The following is a 16,540-nucleotide window of genomic DNA, read 5'->3' on the forward strand; positions in this document are numbered from 1 at the left end:
TATATGTATATATGTATGTATGTGTGTATACACACACACACACACACACACACACACACACACACACACAGTGTGTGTGTATGTATATAGTAGTACACAGTAGTGTGTGTAAGTAAGTATTTTCAGTGTTTCAGAGACCCAAAACCACAATAAACTAAACTGAAAGACAATCAAAGCATGACCCAAAAATAAAAGTGTATTCTGCCTTGAACCAGCCTTACTTATTTGCATTCAGATACACTGTGATGAAATTAACAGATCTCTCACACCTGACAGACCCTATTCATATGTTTTTAGAGCTGCTGTGACGCTGTGTTGCCATCTGCTCTGGACAGAGACATGTTGCATCAACGTGTCAGGGAAAGACTGTGATTAATGGAAAACAGTAAGCTGTCAGAAATATTCACTTCACAGTTTACAACACAATGTCAATTTTAGTTTCATTAGCATTAAACAATGCATTTGCCCTTCACCTGTAAGAAGAAGAAAGCAGTTTGAGTTTATTTTTTTCCTATTAATCTTACTCACATAGAATGGTGCATATCTTGGCCCAAAGAAGTGTGATCCATAATTGAAGAGAAAAACACATCTCTGCACATCGAACAGAGTACCAGATGGCAGAAAGTGCTGTCTTGACTCGTGCTTGATTGCCTTGTGCTCTGTGTCGGGCTGAGCTAATGCAGAGTGAAAAGGAAAGAAAAGTGGGTAATAATGCCAAGCATGTGAGCCCCTAACACAAGGATAAGGATAAGGATAAAAGTATGATGAAACCCACTCATCCTCTTCCTATGATATATTCCTATTATATAGTGGATGTTTAATTGAACAGACTGCTTTATTTTAAAAAGTTGTTTTGTAGCTCTGAAAGTAACATTGCTGTTAGGCAGGGATACAAAAGTGATGTGTTGCCATTCAATACATATCAACTCCTGGGTGAAATGGGTCACAAAGTAAGACAGCAGGCCTGATGTTATGGTCTGCTCTGATTATCCTTCACAGTTCTTTCAGTTCTCCCCACAGAGAGGATAAGAATAAAAAGAAATCCCATTAATGTTTTTTTAATGAGTCTCTGATCAGTCATCTTAACAAATAAATTCCAAAGCCTAGCATTTCACATTTATGTCTGATGTTTGGTTGCTCCCATCCCATATCTCCATTCATAGACTGATGTAAATTTATGCACTCCCAAGAAGGACCTTACAGCTCTTTGATGCACAGAATTACAACTTGGATGTTCATAGAAATCTCAAACACCTGACGCATAAGCAGACACTGGACACACACATGAATGATAAAGTTGTTTATAAGTATGAAATCCCAGATTACCGCAGTATATCGTGCACATTAAGTAACAAAAGGGACAAAATATAATGTGCTTGGCGTTACTTCAATAAATCAAGGTTTCAAAACTCACAATACACCCATGTTCAGAGTTTGACATCTTTATAAGTACAACTGAAAAAATCTTTGTTAAATCCTCAGTTCACAAATAGCTTCCTATATAAATAGTAGTTTTGTGCATTATAACACTCCCACTTTAAATATGTCTGTAGTCTTCCTCCTACTGAGAGATGAAGTGGAGTGATATCAACAGAAACAGTTAAAAGAAGTACGTCACAGGTACAGTATAGATTCAGAGATGGCTGAAAGACGATGTGGGATACACAGATGGGAAGTGCTAGGAGATTGGACTCCTACCATCTCCCATTTGTTCAACTTTACATACTGACAGTTTCATAAAGGACATCACGAGACAAACCGAAGACAACAATGACCAAACATTAACATGAATCCAGGTTTGAATGTCATGAAGACATGCAATGATTTTTTTTTTCCAAAAGTACTTTTGCAACCTTGTCCAAAGTATGGTCACTAGATGACCACGCGTTTTAAAAGGCATTGTGGCATTTAGATAAAGCTCAACTGAACAAATTCTCTTTCCAGCCACTTCTGTTACTGATAACACAAGTCAACTGACTGGTTTTGTAATAAGTGTGAACAACTCCTTAATCTAAGAGAGTGATTATTGTTTAGCATAAGGCAATCTTTCATTATGTCTCAGGGAAGAATAATATGGTTGGATAAATAATCAAAAACATCAGAAGAATTATTTACTCTATGTGTTAATAAATGTGCCTTTAGTTAGGCTTGTTCTTAGGAACAGTGTAAATTTTATCCACTCACTGTCAAGTCAGTGTGTCCTCCATCTAAAAAAATTAAATAAAATCAGTTAATACTGTTGTTCTTATTAGCCAGAGTGTTTTAATGTAGACAGATCTTTATTCTTTTTAAGCCTCAGAAAATCTGTATTGCCCCGCCATTCAGGCAGAAATGATCCAGTTCCTGTATCTTGGGAGGACTTGTTGTTTAGGATAACCCTTAAAACCAGCTCCCAGGTCATGAATATTTTTTTTCTTTTCAAAAAACAAAAAAAGTTTGCATGGTGTGGTGGTGTGAAGAATGTAGGACTGTTGTACATTGTTTTAGGTCCTTGAAAATTAAGCAGGTTACTTGCATGACTGTATATTTAGTATCCCTTTATAGTCCTTGGCACTTAATCTGCCCCCGCATGTGAACACACTCCCACCTACATACAGTTTGTCAGTGACATGTAGGCGGTTGTCTGTACTGCTGCCGAACAACTCATGGAATTTGGCCATAAACGTGACGTATGCCACAGATGGTGTTGTCTCATATTGTCAGGTTAATTCTAGCTGTTTCAGAGCGCCTCGTTATCTGACTGCCAATGAGAAATCTTAACAGCCAGGTTATTTTATTCATGCCAATCTAGACCAGATGACAGCTGATAAATTAGACTGTAGAGTCTGGAATGATGTCTAGTATTATGATTACAAATTGCTCTTCAATCAAGAGCCCCAAATGTAGTCATAAGGGGATATGTTTTTTTGTGTGTTTTTTTGTTGATGGAACAAGAAATAGGTAATCACACAGATTAGTCCAAGATGCCTCTGTTGAGCCAATAGGCCAATCTTCAATCCTGAATATCTAAAAACAACATGAAATTTGGTCTTACGCATCGTGGCATATTTTTATATGTGTATGTTTTTGGAAAGTATGCACTATAATTTAGAGTAAATAAACTTTTTGATTCTTAGTCAAGGTTTTGATTTCATAGACATTTTATTTGGTGATGTGAAGGGCTAAACAGAAACTCTAAGGTTGAATAGAGATTTTTTTCCGAAATAGTATCCTTCAGGTATACAAAATCAACCAAGAAGGTAGTCTTTGTAAAACAGTTTTATTCCTGAAAACATCTCATGTTCAAATCAATGTTTTATTATTCCTCCAAATCAGTGAGTGAATGGCTTTAGCTAATATTGTTTTATCCTATACATTAGTATCAGTTCCAAAGGGGGTACTCACTTTACCATTCAATACATGTTTCAAATCAGAATAGTTTTTTATTGGCAGGTACATTTACACATTTAATAATTTTGTCTTGGTGTATTGGTGCAAAAACAGTTAACGAGCACTCTGCTCACCAAATTTCTGGAATGGCACTGATTCATATAGTGATTTAAGAGCCAGTGAGGCAGGCAGCCGGATGTCTATAATCCTTTCTAGTGTCATTTACTCCTTCTGATTATTGAAAACATGCAGATTTGAATGATTTCCATTCTGTGCATCTACAGGGAATCCTGCTCCCACACAGCAGTCCGAAAATAAATGTATTAGTCAGCTTGCTACAAGCACCACTGATGAGCCACCACTGATGACTTACACTTTTTCCAATTCAATGCAGTTTTTTTAATTCAATGGACAATTTGGGTAAATGTCATTCACTTCCCTCATCTAATGAAATAAGGGTTATATAAGATAACATGTTCAGAGCTGTTGAACATTGTATAAAGAAATCAAAGTTTCTATAAAAGGCTTTGCACATTTAATTTTGACATCAAAACTGTTGCAGAGGGGCAAATAAATATCTTTGGCACATAATGAAAACCTTCCAAACTGTTAACTCAGCCACCAGACTAGTGTTAAAGAATGGCCATATCTTTGTTCAATGATAATTGATTGAGCATTCTTTTAATCAAAACTAATGGTCCATGGATTTGTACTTAATATTTCACGTCTACTTAAGAGGAAAATAGAATTCCCTTAAATAAACGCAATCACCAGCCCAGCTGAGGGTTCGAGTGATTTTAGTATAGCCTATATAGTTTAATGCGGTTTTCATAGCAACTTCCCTCTCTCAACCAATAACCAGGATGTGATTCAGTCCCACCATCTGTTCACCTTCTGGCTAAGATGGAAGAGAAGGATAACCCTAAATAATGCTTCATCTGACACCAAAAAGCTGTGAACATCTACATGTGCTCAGGCACTGGTTTGGCTCAGTTGGTAGAGCAGGTGTCCCAGATGCTCGTCCTCAATGCACTAATCACAGATTCAATTTCCTGTTTTGACAATTAGGTGCACGTCATCCCTCACTCTCTCTTCCAATATTCCTTGTCTTTCAATAGCTGTCCGTCCCATCTAATAAAAGAAAAAAGCCCAAAAGTGAAACTCAAACAAATGTTTATTTTCCAACAAACATGTTTTCATATATAAATAGATAAATAAATTTCCCTGTCATAAAAACAAGAACAAGTAATTTAGAAATATAAAATGATATTCTTTATTTGACAAATAACAAACTTAAAGAACTTTGATAAAAGCTAGCATTCATGCTTTAGATGAAACTTTTGATCAATCCTTAAATCTATTCCCCAAATTTGCTCAATGGGATTCAAATCCAGACTTTGACTTGGCCAATCAGTTCCAGATTCCTTTTTCTATGTCAAATCGTCTCTGCAAAGCTTTGAAGGATACTTGGGCTCATTGTCTTGTTGGTAGGCTTGTATGAACCCAATTTCAAACTGAATTTCCCTTTCTACCCAAATTTGAGTTGGCTCATTGGGCTTCTCTGAGAAGTCAGAAATGAATCAAGTAGGCTATACCATTGAAACGCTGAAACGTTTATGTTCCAGAATTGAATTATAATTTCACATCTTAATCAAGAAACAATAATCTGCTGTACTATTTTTGTAGAACAGTAGGCTACAGTTGAAAAGTCATGGATAAGTTATCATTAAAAATGATCATGTTAAAGAGTTTACATACCGATGTATTAACCATTACAGAAACAAAACACACTAATTTAGGGCAGCTGTGGCATAAGTGGTGTGCACATGTGTACATGTTAAGCACTGTGTGCGTTTATATTCACACCTTTGTGACTTTCCACCATACATCTTAATGTTCAAGAGATACAACGGGGGACAAATTGATACCTTCCTGAATATTCGGAGGAAACAGAGGCGAGACGGTATCAGCTGCTCCTATTAACACGTTTACAAGCAACTATTATTTTAGATCATTTATAAAACTGTTTAATTATGTTATCTCTCTGGCTTGCTACATCTCTTATCATGCTCAGTCAGACAACTGGTATACTTATCCAGGGTGAGTTATTGAACGCAAGGGTGCTAGTATAAGACAGAAAAACCTGACACATTAGATAAGCCTACATGCTCACACACTACTATAAATTCATTAAGTGCTGCAAGGCCTTTTACTAGGGCTTTATAGACCTACAGCCTCGACAGGCAGTCATGGGACAGGCTTCAGCAGGTATGACACTTAGCATACGTCGCCCTCTGCAGGCTCTTTACAGCACAGCTCGTAAACCTCACGTGCTTCAAACAGCTCAAATGGTTAAAAAACACAAACAGCACTGCAAAATACATGTAACAAATTAAGTTATTGAGGATTTCTCTGCACAAATGTCATGAGGGAATACTGAAGTCACAGAATATTCATTTAATTCATTTTTTTCATTAACATGTAAAAGGTCAATATTCACAATGTCCAAAAGCAAAATCCAATGTCAGTAATATTTTAATAAATGCATGAAAAGATTAACAAAAGCCTTCAGAGTAATACATTTGCCACCCTTTTCAACCACGTGTCCCTAATGAGCAACTTGTTAATTAATAGTATTAACATCAAGCAGAGGGTAAATTAGGGTCATCAAATCTATTTAGCTTGCATGGACAAGCCGTCGCAGATCAAGGTTGTTGATGAATGAGGAAAGATGGTCAAATATTAGAGGTCAGTAGTGATTACAGGAGTGACCCCATGAACTAGCAATGTTGGGCCCAGATCTCGACTCAACAAATCCAGGTGGTTAAGGTAGGCAAGGTAACGGCTCAAGTCTGCGGGAGGCCGTGGCAAATACAGAAAACGCACAGCTGGCTGAGGGGCACCGTGTCTGCGAATCATGTTGTTGACAGCACAGATGTAAACATCGGTAAGCTGAGTAGCATTATTTGGAAATGTTTGGATTTCGGGTCCCTGATCATCTTCCTCCATCCTCTCCCTCAGCTCCTCATTCATTGCAGACTCTGCCACATTCCCTTCTTGTTTATGCCAGTGAAGTGCCATAACCTGATCCCATGCAACCATTTGCACATGAGCTGATATCCTCAACTCCTTAAGCATTGCCCTTAACTTCATCTCCTCTGTTTTTTTCAGACTGCAACCTTCTTCCACACACAAGTAGAGACGGAGTTTTGCCTGGCTCCATGCACGTGATTCCTGGAGTACACAGGCCAGCTGCAACAGGAACAGTGAGCAGGTATCAACATAACTGTGGCTGTCTGGTCGTAGTAGATTCAGAGGCCATACATCAACAAATAGTGTCTTTCTGCTTTGGTTACCACCAATTTTCCTTCCTGAACCCAAGACCTCTTCACGGTTGAACTGACTGAAGTAACGAGCTACTGTCACATTCTTCCCCATTTTGACTGCATCAGCAATAACTGACACATATTCCTCTTCCTGGAGGTCTTTTGGATCATCAGCACCCCGAACATTTGGAAAGCCAGGAGTCCTTTGCTCTGTTGGGTCTTTGGATAGTCTCACTGCATCCAAACCATAGCCTCTGAGAACTTTACCTTGGAGGTGGTCTTGGGGGATGCAGTCATCATAGAAACCCAAGACAAGGGTGTTTGGCCTCATTCCACCTAAATGCAAACGGGTGTATTCAATATTGGCTCTGTATAGGAGATGTAAGGCTGAAAGGTACATCATGATCATTATTCAATGATGTAAAATCAGTGTAATTCAACGATATTGTAAACTTCTCTACCAAAGCCTGTGATAAAAAGTAGACTCTGAATTCCTTGTCGCACAGATTCTGCCATGGTAAGGTTGACAAATGCCTTAATGTTTAGATGGTCCACTAGAGAGAGCCAGGAGTCATAATGGCTCTGCAAAGGATCAAAGGGCAGCTCATCTGCAGAATCAAGCACAAAGACACACAAAAGGTGATAATGTTTATGAAAGAGTCTGATGGCAATGCAAACAGCTTCCCTTTTTAAACACCAAAAGGCTAAAGAGAGAAGGCTCTCACTGCAGGAGGGGCGTTGAAATGCACCATCACTGTAAAAAAAATCAATTGCAACTGATTTGATCTGGACCAACAATGGACCAATAGCTGATCTTATCAATAACCTATACTTCAATTGCTGCCCGTTTTTTATGGATAAGCTTCAATTTTCAAGATGTCACTTCAATTTGGTTAAGTGTGACCACTTAAAAAATATAGATATTTGTGTTAACCAACAAAACTCTTACCCAGTACATCCAGTCTTACATGTCCAAGCACAAAGAGGCCACTCTTTTTTAGGTCGTTAATGAAAGTCAATAGACCTGTACAGCTGCGAGGGTTTGCTACCATCAACAGCAGCTGGGGCCTCCAGAACTTCACATGGTCCTTACGCACATCCAACCTTAACAGGTACTTCCGCACCTGCGTGAGTTAAACAAAGGGGGTAAAGAAGCATATGTAGTGATTAGTAGTGTAGTGATTATTCTTAACTTGTTCCACATTGTAGCTTCAAGTGAGGAAGTTGACTTATTTGGGACTGTGCACCTGGTGGAAGATGAGAGCTTGGCTGATGTAGCCCCAGTTGCTGATGGGACCGATGTAGTGGATAATCATCAACAGCAGTAGCATAAAGGCTATGCTGGCAAATGCATAAATAGCATTGACCAGAAACATCATGACAAGGCAGCCAAGAATGCCCAAAGTGCAGGTATGCCAGGTGAAGCAACGGAATGAAGGTCTAAAAAAAAAAAAAAAAAAAAGATGAGACAATGACCTTTCAGATGAAACTTAAGCTAAACACACTGACTGAAAAATCAGACACTGTACCTGAAATTTGGTGCAGAAGCCCATTCAAGAGCCAAACAGGCCATGTTCACAGCAGTGTAGACCAGCAAAAAGAAGATAGTGACAATACTGGCTATGGTGTTCAATTTACCAGAAAACAACACCACCTAGTGGAAGGAATCAAGAAACGATTGTTCTTCTCTACATTGAGAAAGCATCTTGAGCAAAAGCAATCTGATACAAACAAAAAAAGACTGAAGGTGGAATCCTAAAGGATGAATTTAACTTATATCTTACAATATTTCACATTCTGTACAGCTCTTTCTGATGATACAGATTTTAATTAATATTTGGAGATGTTGTATGAATAGCAATTAAAGTAAGCTGGCTTTGCATGTGAATCATTTCAGTATTGCTTACAATATTGCTCTCAATATTTGTACTACTTAAGGAACTTCAAACCATTGAATATCCCCAATACAATTGACTATGATAATTAGATTAACTGGTTAAAACTGCAGCTATTCTATGAAGAGCTATTCAAGGATTATTTAACCTGGCCCTCACACTTGCTTATATCAGTTGCTTCGTTCCATGGCAATGAACTAAAGATTTCACTTACTAGTTTAACAGGAAATGACACTTGTCTCTCTGGCAAAACCTTTCAAGGTTTGATTACCGGTAGTTATTATTTGACAATTGTTTAACTAATCCATGGACAATGATGCCAATATACAAGTAGGAGTAGGTGAAATGCAACAGTCTATTAGATGGCCAGCTGTTAATGCATCTGCTTCCATTCAAGCTCTAACTTTAGTTTTACCTTCACCTCAGGGCAGCAAAGAAATGTTCACTGTCACCAACACAACAAACTGCTAATTCAATCTCCATGATTCCTTAGATAACTATTTATACGTTGAAGCCTTAGCTGCACAAAGCAACATCTTTACATAAAAGTCTTAAATGATATCATCTTTCATCTTCTGTGTAACAACATTTACAACTTACCTTTCTTTTTCAACTATCAGTAAGGGGTAATGGTTGGGCAGACCTTATTGTTCAATGGGTAAAATATACACATTTGAAGAGTGGCCTTACATTACAGGCAATATTTTCAACTGGTTCACAAACATTTAAGTGAAAGACAAGGGGGAGGAGTTAGAGTCTGTACTGTCTACAAGAACAATTAATCAACACTTTGTACACACATCCCTTTTCTACCTGTACAAGCAGCCAGGAAACAAGCACAGCAGCCCAGGGGTTCCCATTCGAAGAGGTTTTTCTTGCCAGAGCCAGGACACCACCTGTAGAGATTTGTTAGATGAACTACACCAAAGTCTCTCTGTCTGTTATTGCTCAGACCTTAAGTCAGATAAACAACTGAGTCATTTCGGCACTCGTCCTCAAGCCAAAGACACAATGAGAAAGTCAACACTTCAAGCCATCTGTTGTTAAATGATGCTTTCCAAATTAACAGGCTTCCACTAGGAAAACGAGACATGATAATAACAAGTGGCAATTTCTCACATTTGATATGGAGGCTTCGTCCAGCAAATGGCTGATAATTAAAATGTTGACTCAGCTTCATAGAAGACCAGCTGGACTTGGAAGTCCTTCAATACACCATGGACTATTTAGCCCTGATCACAACCTAAACAAGCAAGATTGCTAATTAAACCCCTCTCACTACAGAAATGGTACGAGGCAGCATCATCAAAAAACCACTTTGCTCATAAAATTGAATTACTTGCTTATTTGTAATTTTACACGTTAGTGGCAACAGACAAAAAAATATGCAAACATTGAGCAGATGTAAAATATGTTTGAGAATCTCACCAAAAAGGTTGTCTTTGGACAGTGCATAGAGGATCCTGGAGGCTCCTATAAGGTTACTCATGGCAGCCGACATGGTAGAGGAGTAAATCCCAACAGTCACCAGGGGTGGCCATACATTGATGTCTCCAAGGAAGCTATAGTCTCTTTGGAGAAGGCGGCTGAATAAAATGGATCAACATCTTGTAATTGCTTAGTATGTACACTTTTAATAAACCACAATATTTTAAAGTGCTTGGTCCAATGTTTTTCAGCATTTATATCAATGACATTACCACTTCATTAACTGCAAGCTGCATCTTTATGCAGACAACACAGTCCTTTATACTTCCTCAAATGCCATTCAATGATGCAACTGACAATGAATTAGAAACCTCATGACAAAGTGCTTAAGGAGACAATAGCCTGTTACACCATCATCTGTACAGGTTGAAACTGGTACAGACTTGTGCAAAGACTAAATGGATGCTATTTGCACATGTGACACAAACTGACTATAGCAGTGCACAAATTTAACCTCTTAATGTTACAGGCATTGTAAGAGTGCAGTATTGTAAATATCTTTGTACCTGAAGAGATGAAAATCTTACTCCTAAAATACACATTTAAATTCTCTTACTTAAACTAAGACAACTGGGCTTTCTTTTTAGAAATAGCTTCCCTTCATTTACTAGGAAAATAATTATTGAGTTAGTTTTCCTGTAGGTTCTTGATTATGGTGATGTTATTAATGGTTGTGCAGCCAGCACAACTTTAAAGGCGTTACTGTAGGTGCAGTATATCACTCTGCACTCAGATTCACTTCTGGAAACAGATATGGGACACATCATTGGTTGTTTATATATATAAATATATAAATAAAGGGGCCTGCCTTCCCCTAACATTAGAAGAGACCAGCACATGTATTCATTTATTCATAAAGCTCTGTTAAATAAACTTCCTTTTCAACTATGCTTTGTCTTAATGGTAGTAATCACAAAACACACTCAGTCACAGCTCACCCTGCAGGTTCCTAGAATCCACTCAGAGTAAGCAAGGTCTGCTTTTAGTTACTATGCACCAAACACCTGGAATTTGCTTCCGATACATTTTAATATCAACACATTAACACTGGGACAATTCAAAGTTTGAATTTATGATTTGATTGATTATAGCTGTTTTTGCTTTTAACATTCGAAATTGATAATTATTACTTTTGCTCTATTTCTTATTGTATATTCTTGCCTTTTCACACTAACTGCACTTCTTGTTTTATTTCTTGCTCTTCTCTTGTTTTATCTGTATCTTGTACCTTGGCACATTTGCAAATGAGGGTTCTCCATTGATTTGTTTTCCGAGGATTTAAATAAATGAATGTTGATGATGAATCTGTTCACATGCAAACGTTTCCAAATGAGAGATCCTATACTTGTCGTTTAATTTACCCTATTTGTATTAAAATACTGGCGTTTGTGTGTTTGTTGTCTCACCGCTCACAGGTCCACGCAGACAGCAGACTCAGCAGATTATAAGTGATGAAAGTTATAATAACAGCAGCAATTGTTCCTCTTGGTATCGAGTAGCTGGGGTTTTTCAAGTCACCTGACAAATGACAAACGACAAAAGAAGTTTTCTTGCCAACATTTTTTTTAAAACGTTATTCCTGATCAAAGTTTAGTCTGCTCCGGATGTCTAAACATGAAGTGTCTTGATTTAGTGGGTAGTATCCCAAGTACCCAAATGTTTGGAGAAAACAACTGTACACTGATTTGTTGTTCCACAGTGCATAATGATTTGCCAACACACTTTTTTCCTTCTACTAAAGAAAATAATGAGGCAGTTTTGTATCATTGCCAGAATTCATGAATGTGTTACTTCAGGATTAAAACTGATTATTGAACTGTTAGCAGTTTGGCTAGGCTGTTGATTAAATCACAGCAGAAATATTACAATGTTTTAAAACCAAATCTTAAACAAATTGACCCATTGTGTTGAAAAAACATCAAAAGTCAAATGGTAAACTTGAGTCACTATGATACATGTGCTTGTTTAGCCTAGATTTGACCTTTTATTAGAGATAAATTTGGACATGATAAGCAGGACCCCACATAAACCCTCCTACTTCTTCTCTGGATGAATTATTCATTTTGGAGAAGAAGTTACGATTAATCTCTGCCTGTGCCTCCTTAAAAGTAACCACCTCCATTGGCTTGGTGTGTTAAACGATAATACCACGGGATTTAGTCAAAGCTATGGGTTTTATTCGTCTTGTCCAGGGAAGAAACTCTTTATTTTTCTCATAATCATTTATTTTTGTACGTTTTTCAACATATTCTTACCTGACATGTTAGAGCCTGCCATGATTCCAGTACAACCATTGAACATGACAGCGAACACTGTGGTAAAAGTCATCATGGAACCAGTAGTGTAGTCCACTGTATAACTGGCTACAAAGGAAGACAGAAGGCGTCAGGCAAAACAAACCACCTGGATTCTCAACATCATTATTTGATTATTTATGTTATGTAGTGTATGGTTAAATAGTCAATTCCTGAACTGTAAAATCTCAACTAATACACAGAAGTTTGTCTCTCTAAAATGCTAAATCTCTTCTTGCAGCATGTTGAACACTTACGCAGTAGGTTGCCCTTTAATGTGTCAAGCTTGAAGCCAGTATAATTGGCTGCCTGCCAACTGGTGTCGTTTAGAACGGATACATCTGGCAGAATCACCACAACAGGCCCCACAATAAAAAAACTGGTGAAGATAGTAGTCAGGACTGCTGCGACAATGATTAGGATAATAAAGGTGGCTTTAGAATAGATGTTGGCTCCAACCTGTAATGAGAGGCAATTTAAATTTTCCTGACAACAAAGATTGTATATGTAGTTTATCAGTCAGGAAACTCCTTTGGTAACATGTAGTGAAAAGTAAATCTATTTCATTCGTAAAAAAAACAAAACACAATACCAACGATGAGACTCACCAAGCAGACAATGAAACACAAGAAGAGCAGGGCTGTGCCATAAAGCAGAGACCAATAGTATCCTGAAGGTAACACCTGATAGAGGCCTGCAGCTCCCCCTGATCGACAGCAAAAAACGGTTCTCAGTTCGTAAAGCAACACACTCATACCTATCTCACTATATCTTAATACCTACCTTCCGGGATGCCAAAGACAGAAATGACAGCCTCAACCAGGCCCAGTATATACAGAGCACTGCCGCACACATTAGCAAAGAAAAACATGATCCCAATGCTGCCACCAAACTCTGGACCAAGGGCTCTGCTAATCATGTCTGGATATTCAAGTTGAGAAATTAAAACACTACTACACACTGCTGTCACACGCCGCTGTAAATACAGATGTATACAAACATGTTTCGCCCATCTCCAAGTCAGACTAACACAAACTGCCTGCCAAATGAAACTGTGAGACAACATTACAATTACAACATTAAAGGATACAATAGGCACCTCCAGCATCTAGAGCCCCATTGGTGGAGATGGCACACACAGAAAGAACAGTCATGGTGATGATAAAGTAGGCCACCAGGAACATGCAAATGGCTTGGTATAGCCCTGCCTGGCCCACAACAAATCCTGCAGAAAGAGGAGGATATTACACATTTACTTAAACTCATGCCTGTAACATTTTTGGATGACTGTAGTTCTTTTACTACTCATAATGAACAGCTCCATGCCATGCCTGATTATGGTGAGGTCCTACAAGCCTCTTCTCAAAGGGTGTCTTGCTCTGTGTGCCCTGAATTGCCCCCCGGGGACAAATAAAGTTTTTTGAATTGAATTGAATTGAATTGAATTCAGACCAAACTGTTCCAGGGACTTTTTGTAGAGGGACAATCCACTAGGAAGTTCCCTTAGAACTACACACAACGGGCTCTTTTTTTCTGTCTTCATTCGCACCGCCATGGTATCTACTCTGAACTGCAAAAAAAAAAAAAAAAGAAGAAGAAAGAAACTTAATGATCTGTTATAATAGATGCTTTTGGGAGGATGTTAATGTCCTTTCCCCCTGCATGTTTCTTGTATTGCGTATGCATGGCTGCTCTTTGTTTGTCAGTGACTTTATTAACTGTTCCTGGATAGCCTAATATAAATAAAAATAATTTATATGGGCTTTGCATAGTCACATGCGTTAACGTTTTCCTTCGAGCATTTGATTTTATTTGCAATGAAGACCTATTAAAAGACCACTGAAAACCACTCGCTACTTTCAACTCTTGTCAGGATATTTCATCATGTATTGAGCAAGCAAGACAACAAAAATTGGCTAATTTGCCAAATCAATTAAGAAAGACAAAAATAAATACTAAAAATATATTTTAAAAAACATAAAACCAAGCATTTTTTACAAGGTTATGTCAATGCTTTGGAGAGTGGGGTATTTCATTGTATTTTTTGTTCTGTGTTTTAATCAGAACCTTTGAGAAGCTTTTAGCACACATTGCAGATGTATCCCCTCACTAGTCTACTTACCGATTCGCAAGAAAACTACAACACTGAACATGGACAGTAAAGTTGGTGTGACCACGCCAAACACCACTCCGAGCTTCCGGGTGGTTTTGTATTTGGACCCTCGGCCGCTTCTGCCCACCGTTGTCCCGCTGCGCTTGGAAGCATCATTCGTGTCCGGACTGGCGCTCCCGGTAAGTCGGTAATGAAGCAGGGGAGTCTTTTCTGACATTGTTTTATGTTGACGGTTATCCCCACGTCTTCCCGACACTAAGTACGGTCCACCTGCTGGCTGCTGCGATTCACCTGGTGATGGTCCGCTGATGAAACAATGACGTTGCTCCCTGCAATTGGCTAGTCTAATCAATCAGTTTCGCATTGATTAATCGACTGGCTATATTGTTTGTATCTGTCACAACACAGCTCGGTTTGGCCGCCTTTCCCGTCCTCCTGTGCTGTGATTGGCTAGAAATACCTCGGGTCAAACGCTGGACTTTAATAAATTAGCTGTCTCAAGTCCCAAGTGGCAACCTGTAGGCCTAATGTTGAAATAAATTCAAACTGGAGATTATCTGATTTTCTTTATTTAGAATGTGTTTATGAAAAATAAGAAGTTCTACATAGGAACAACTTGGTATATTTAATGATTTTACGGAAACCTGATGTGCTGCAAAGATTATTTATTGAATAGTCAGAAGAATTAGCACTGAAATCTGCAGAGTCCAGAACACAACACAAACCTATCCTAGTCTATATGTGACGCGTTCCGTCAAAATGAGTCGGATGTCGCAACGGCCCACACGTTTTTAGAAGAAAATACATTTTTTTGATCTTTTTAGTTTTTACACGTTTCTAATTAAATAAAGTCTCAGCTTAAATACAATGTCAAATTTAAAGTAAAATACAAAGGATAAATTTAGCTGACATTAATAAAACGAAACGGTGTCAGATTTCACAGCTGATCCCAGAACAGTCCACCTTTGTGTTACTGATCCCAGAACAGTCTACCTAGAACAGTCTACCTATGTGTTGCTGATCCCAGATCTTTATTAGTGGTACTCATCCCAGAACAGCACACCTGTGAGTTACTGATCCCAGGACATCCTACCTATGTGTTACTCACCCCAGAACAGTGAATCTTTGTGTTACTGATCCCAGAACGGCCTGTGGATCCTAAATACTCCATCCTCCTCCTCTGGAACAGAAAGAAGCAAGAATAAACCCAAGACGGACACGGGAATGTTGCAAATTTGCAACAAGAGTCTATAGATAGTTAGAAACATGACGACATCATGCCACTTCTACTGATGAAACATATTTACTTTTTTACCAATTAAGCGTCCTAAATCGCTTCAGTGTTTCATTTCAGAAAGTCTTGTGTCAGCTTGAAGCAGACACTCATGGTTTTGGACACGTATACAGCACCAAATCAGCAGCACTTGTCAACAGAGCTTTTAATCATGGCATTTTAGTTTCATAGCATCAAATAACTGATTAATTGAAGAAACCTATGTGGAAAACACATGACAACAGGGCGTTATAATAACTTCTGTATCATGATGAAACTGGGTTTCAGAAAAAAAGAATCTGATGTGCATTTCTTTTTCATAGTTTTACACGATTTGTCCTTTTACAAAGAAGAGGTGGGGTTTACTGCAGCCAGTCACTAGAGGGAGCTCTTAATCTTTTGGCTTCACGCAGAAGGCTGCTGCGTTATTCATCTTAATGTCCAGTCTATTGTTGTGATTGTTTGTAAGGAGGTTTAAGGCCCACCTGAGCTCCGCCTCCTTGCCTGTTACTAGCTTGATCGAAAGTTTGACAGCCTTTTCAATATACCGACGTAAATTATTGAGCTTTAAAGCTTCCCTTCAGTAACCAATGTTTGACACCACTGAGACTTAGTCCATGTTTTGTATAGTCGATGGTGTTAATGTAATAAACCAAGCTTTAATATCCTGTGTTGAAAAATGATATGCATAAGAGGAAAGAGTTCCTTAAGTCTCCACTTGTGGCTGGCTCTAAAAGCCTGAAGTCCCTTACACACCTATGTTAAACTGTCCATTTCGGCAG

The 16,540-nt window shown here is 38.4% G+C and overlaps 2 protein-coding genes across 2 annotated transcripts in view; both read right to left on the bottom strand.

Annotated features, from left to right (window-relative positions):
• LOC306826676 (zona pellucida sperm-binding protein 4-like) overlaps nt 1-16,540 on the bottom strand; it is a 350,754-nt gene that overhangs the window by 314,592 nt on the left and 19,622 nt on the right. The window lies entirely within an intron of this gene.
• Nucleotides 5,817-14,921, bottom strand: LOC306826651 (solute carrier family 12 member 9-like). Its single transcript, XM_079348107.1, has 14 exons — nt 14,495-14,921; nt 13,463-13,597; nt 13,156-13,293; nt 12,981-13,078; nt 12,630-12,831; nt 12,334-12,441; nt 11,485-11,596; nt 10,019-10,176; nt 9,404-9,486; nt 8,225-8,349; nt 7,943-8,135; nt 7,645-7,819; nt 7,157-7,303; nt 5,817-7,031 (listed from the first exon to the last, which is right to left on the bottom strand). The coding sequence occupies exons 1-14, from the start codon at nt 14,700-14,702 to the stop codon at nt 6,112-6,114; spliced, it is 2,802 nt and encodes a 933-aa protein (XP_079204233.1). The 5' UTR covers nt 14,703-14,921; the 3' UTR covers nt 5,817-6,111.

Source organism: Symphodus melops (assembly GCF_947650265.1).
Source record: "Symphodus melops genome assembly, chromosome: 7".
Lineage (NCBI taxonomy): Eukaryota > Metazoa > Chordata > Actinopteri > Labriformes > Labridae > Symphodus > Symphodus melops.